The sequence below is a fragment of the Anastrepha ludens genome, chromosome 3 (assembly GCF_028408465.1).
Source record: "Anastrepha ludens isolate Willacy chromosome 3, idAnaLude1.1, whole genome shotgun sequence".
NCBI lineage: Eukaryota > Metazoa > Arthropoda > Insecta > Diptera > Tephritidae > Anastrepha > Anastrepha ludens.
In genome coordinates this window covers 21,177,138-21,181,460 of record NC_071499.1, presented here as the reverse complement: position 1 = coordinate 21,181,460, position 4,323 = coordinate 21,177,138, and the positions used below count along the sequence as shown (strand labels likewise).

The 4,323-nt window shown below is 41.5% G+C and overlaps 1 protein-coding gene across 1 annotated transcript; it reads left to right on the top strand.

Annotated features, from left to right (window-relative positions):
• Positions 1-2,478: 2,478 nt before the first annotated feature.
• On the top strand, positions 2,479-3,543 carry LOC128856302 (uncharacterized oxidoreductase TM_0325-like). The gene has a single exon (XM_054091598.1). The coding sequence runs from the start codon at positions 2,512-2,514 to the stop codon at positions 3,277-3,279; it is 768 nt and encodes a 255-aa protein (XP_053947573.1). The 5' UTR covers positions 2,479-2,511; the 3' UTR covers positions 3,280-3,543.
• The last annotated feature ends 780 nt before the right edge of the window (positions 3,544-4,323 follow it).

The window sequence follows — 4,323 nt, the reverse complement described above, 5'->3', positions numbered from 1 at the left end:
AAAAAACCGTAACAACGCCAGAAATGGTTCGAAAGGTGAAGGCTCGTCTTGAACGAAATCCACGTCGAAGTGGAAGAAAAATGGCCAAAGAACTGAAAATATCGCAGGACAGCATTCGACGCATATTGAAAAATGAGCTCAAGGTCAAGGCTTACAAGTTCCGAAAAGCACACGAACAAAGGAGTTGTTGGGCTTGCACGGACGTGGCGAATTTCCTAATATTGTGTTTTCTGATGAAAAGAAATTTCCCTATTGAGCAATTCATAAACATTCAAAACGATTGTGCTTACTTGACCGAACGCTCATACGAGAATTTGAGCCTACGTATGGCCACTCGAAGCAATTTCCCATCGCAAGTAATGGTTCTGACCGCAGTCACCGCTCATGGACGCTATCCAATCGTTTTTATCGAGCCTGGTGTTAAAGTGAATGCGACTTATTATCGGGAAAATATTTTAGCAGCTGCTTTAGAGCCGTGGATACGCAAACATTTCGGTCGTAGACCATGGACCTTCCAACAGGACTCGGCACCGTCTCATAGAGCTCGTGTGAACCAAAAATGGCTAAAAAATCATGTTCCACACTTCATTTCGTCCACACAATGGCTTTCGAATTCGCCAAACGCAAATCCGATGGACTATTCCATCTGGTCCATTTTGGAGAGCAAAGTGAGGACTAAAAAATATGCGAGTATGGATGCGCTGAAAAAAGTGATTATACGAGAATGGGCCAAAATACCTCAAGATCACATTTGTGGAGGATGCAACTCATTTTTTGACCGTTTGAAGGCTATAGTCAAGGCAAAAGGTGGTCATATCGGGCTAAAGTGAATATATTGGGTTGGGCAAAAAGAAATGTCGTATTTGTGATTGAAATTTGACGCTTTATTTAACGTACTTAGAATTATCCGATTCAAGACAAATATGCCCCGTTTTGTTCGCAAACTTGTTGCCATTTAGAAGGCAACTTCATTATCCCCCCTTTATAAAACCCCTCCTCATTATTTGCAAAAAACTCAGACAACCAGTTTTCGCAAGCCTCTTTTGAGGCCAACTTGGTATCACCAAGGGCGTTTTGCATGGACCGGAAGAGATGATAGTCACTTGGTGCCAGGTCCGGACTATATGGTGGGTGCGATAGGACATCCCATCTGAGCTCCCGTAGGTTCTGGCGGGTCATAAAATATGTTTGAGGACGAGCGTTGTCCTGGTGGAACACAACACCATTCCTATTGACCAATTCTGGCCGCTTCTGGTGAATCGCCTGCTTCAAACGGTCAAGTTGCTCACAGTAGAGCACCGAATTAAGGGTCTGGCCATAGTTAAGCAGCTCATAGTGGATAATTCCCTTCCAATCCCACCAAACACACATCAAAACCTTCCCGGCGCTCAATCCGGGCTTGGCGATGGTTTGGGCCGGCTCGCCGCTTCTCGACCACGATTTTTTCACTTGGCATTGTCGTACATGATCCACTTTTCATCGCCAGTCACCATTCGCTTCACAAATGGGTCAAGCTCGTTCCGTTTTAGCAGAGAATCGCGAGCGTTGATTCGGTCCAAGAGATTTTTTGCGTTAACACGTGTGGCACCCAAACATCCAGCCTTGTTTGGAATCCAATCTTCTGCAAATGGTTCCAAATGGTTTTGTGGTCTACACCTAGTTCCTGACTAATCGAGCGAATGCTCACATGCCGGTCTCTTTGGATAATTTCAACGACTTTATCAGTCTCTACGACGATTGGCCTACCAGTACGGGGTGCATCTGCGGCATCTACTATACCAGAACGAAATCGATCGAACCAACGCTGTGCTGTGCGAATCGTTACAGTATCAGGCCCATAAGCTTCACAAATTTTCGCCGCCGTCTTCGTTGCATTTTTACCTCTAAGGTAGTAAAAACGTAAAATATGACGAATTTCTTGCTTGGTGGACTCCATCTTTGACGCGCTAGAACTTAAGACTGAAACGTACGATCACAACACTGTTAAAAAAAAAAACTTGTAGTACAGATTGTCGTCTTCAAATCGCCGTTTAGTCTGACCCGATGCAATAAGTACAACGCAAGATATGTTTAAATGTCGCGCTCAATTGACAAAATACGACATTACTTTTTCCCAACCCAATATGTTAAAATTGTAATCATTTTTGAACAATTTTGTCTTTGAAATCAATAAAAACTCAACTGAAATCAAATGAAACTAAAACTGTCGACCTGCAAAACCCCCCCGTGCGCACAACCCTGGCTCACTTCGATAAGTATCATACTTTTAAATCGAAATCAAAAGCCATTGTGTAACTACGCGTATATACCTGAAGTTCTTTCTATCTGCATATTGTTATTATGTTGTTGTACTATTATACTTATTCATGTACATTCAACGTTATAAATATTATCTTCACTATAAGCATTATCTTATCACCCGCTAACTCGCTTATATTATATTTATTTATATTCATGCCTTGGCTGGCAATATTTCAGTTCATCCATCACCGTGAAGTAGAATAGTTCAAAATGAGTTTGGCCGGAAAAGTTGTTATTGTGACGGGAGCAAGTTCAGGTATTGGTGCTACCGCAGCAGAGGCATTCGCCAAACACGGAGCCAAAGTGGTGTTGGTCGGACGAAATGAAACTAATTTGAAGGCCACTGAGGCAGCCTGTAAAGCAGCCAACAACAAAGCCGAACTATTGTCCATCATTGCTGATGTAACGGTAGATGCGGAGCGCATTATAAAAACAACTATAGACAAATTTGGACAACTGGATGTGTTGGTCAATAATGCCGGCATTGTTGAGGCTGGGAATATATTGGACATTGACGTGGAGCAATTCGATAGAATTTTAAATACCAACTTACGTTCAGTTTTTCTTCTCACCAAATTTGCCGCACCTCATCTCGTTAAGACACAAGGCAACATTGTAAATGTGTCCAGTGTCGCAGGTTTGCGTTCGTTCCCGAGTTTGTCCAGCTACTGTACCTCTAAGGCGGCAGTTGATCAGTTTACCAGATGTATTGCTTTGGATTTGGCAGCGAAAAATGTGCGTGTAAATGCCGTGAATCCCGGTGTGATAGTGACCGATATTCATAGACGTATGGGCATGTCGGAAGAGGAGTATGCGAAATATTTGGAACATAGCAAAGGTGTCCACCCGTTAGGCCGCGTAGGTGTTACGAAGGAGGTGGTCGATGCTATTATCTTTTTTGCCAGTGACACTGCCAGCTTTATAACGGGAGCAACTTTGCCCATCGATGGAGGACGGCATGTACAGTGTCCGCGTTAATGGTGGATTGAAAAAAAATGAATAGAATTTTGGGCGTACACGACACGAAACAATTATAAGAGGAATTAAGTTGTTTTTATATATTTTTTTGTTATGTTTTTATATATAAATTTTTAATGATAAATATGATAAATGTTTTGAAAATATTCTGTAATAAGTACACATTTCACGAAGCTTAACTTAAATATTAAGAAAAGTAAAATCTATAGAACGTAAAAATTATAAGACCCATTATATTTAAAATAAAAAATAGAATTTTTGGTTTACCTAAGTTTATAATTTGGAGCTTAGTAAATTGTGTTGGATTCTACTTTGATTATAACTTCTTGAAGTCACGGAGAGATCGATTTGATTAATTTGTGACCATTCAACGTTAATCGCACTTCTAAGGCTTTTAGCTTTTTTTGGCTTTTTTTTTAGTTTTTGTTTTTTTGCGGCCTCGGTAGTCTAGCGTAAGAGCACTAACTTGCCACCCCAGAGGTTGTGGGTTCGAGTCCCACGTAAGGCACGGCCCTCGCACTTTTCCAAATATACCTACTTTCCCTGTTTCTAAACAAACAAAAAAAATCCTCCATTTCCATTCCCCCAAAAACTTATCCTTTCCATCCTTACTCCCTCATAATAGGCAGCGCATTATTTTCATTGTGGCTGCTAAAACAAATACTATAAAAAAACAAAGAAAACCGCATAGTTACACATTTCACCAGTGGCGCCAGCAAGAGGGAGGTGGTGACCGCGGTAACAGCGCAGACACACGAAATTTAGTGAAGGCCTCAACCATCTGTGCGTTCCTTCTGCCAGAAAAAATTGACACACAGATGGCGCTCCAAGCAGTAAGAAGACGTTTTTCCTAAGCAACGACAGGTGGGCATTCCCACTACTTAGGACTGGTAGCGGCAGGCTAATCACCTACACTGTCAGAAATCAAAAACAAAAAAAAAATGGATGTAGCGTAGTAGAAGTGAAACTTTCAAGGCAGGCAAAGAAAGAGGGAGAGGCCCGAGAGAGAATGAGAGAAAAAAAAATATATTTATCTAAATAAAT

Excerpts from the sequence above, each read along its gene's own strand:
- LOC128856302 (XM_054091598.1), top strand. The coding sequence starts at position 2,512 with ATGAGTTTGGCCGGAAAAGTTGTTATTGTGACGGGAGCAAGTTCAGGT.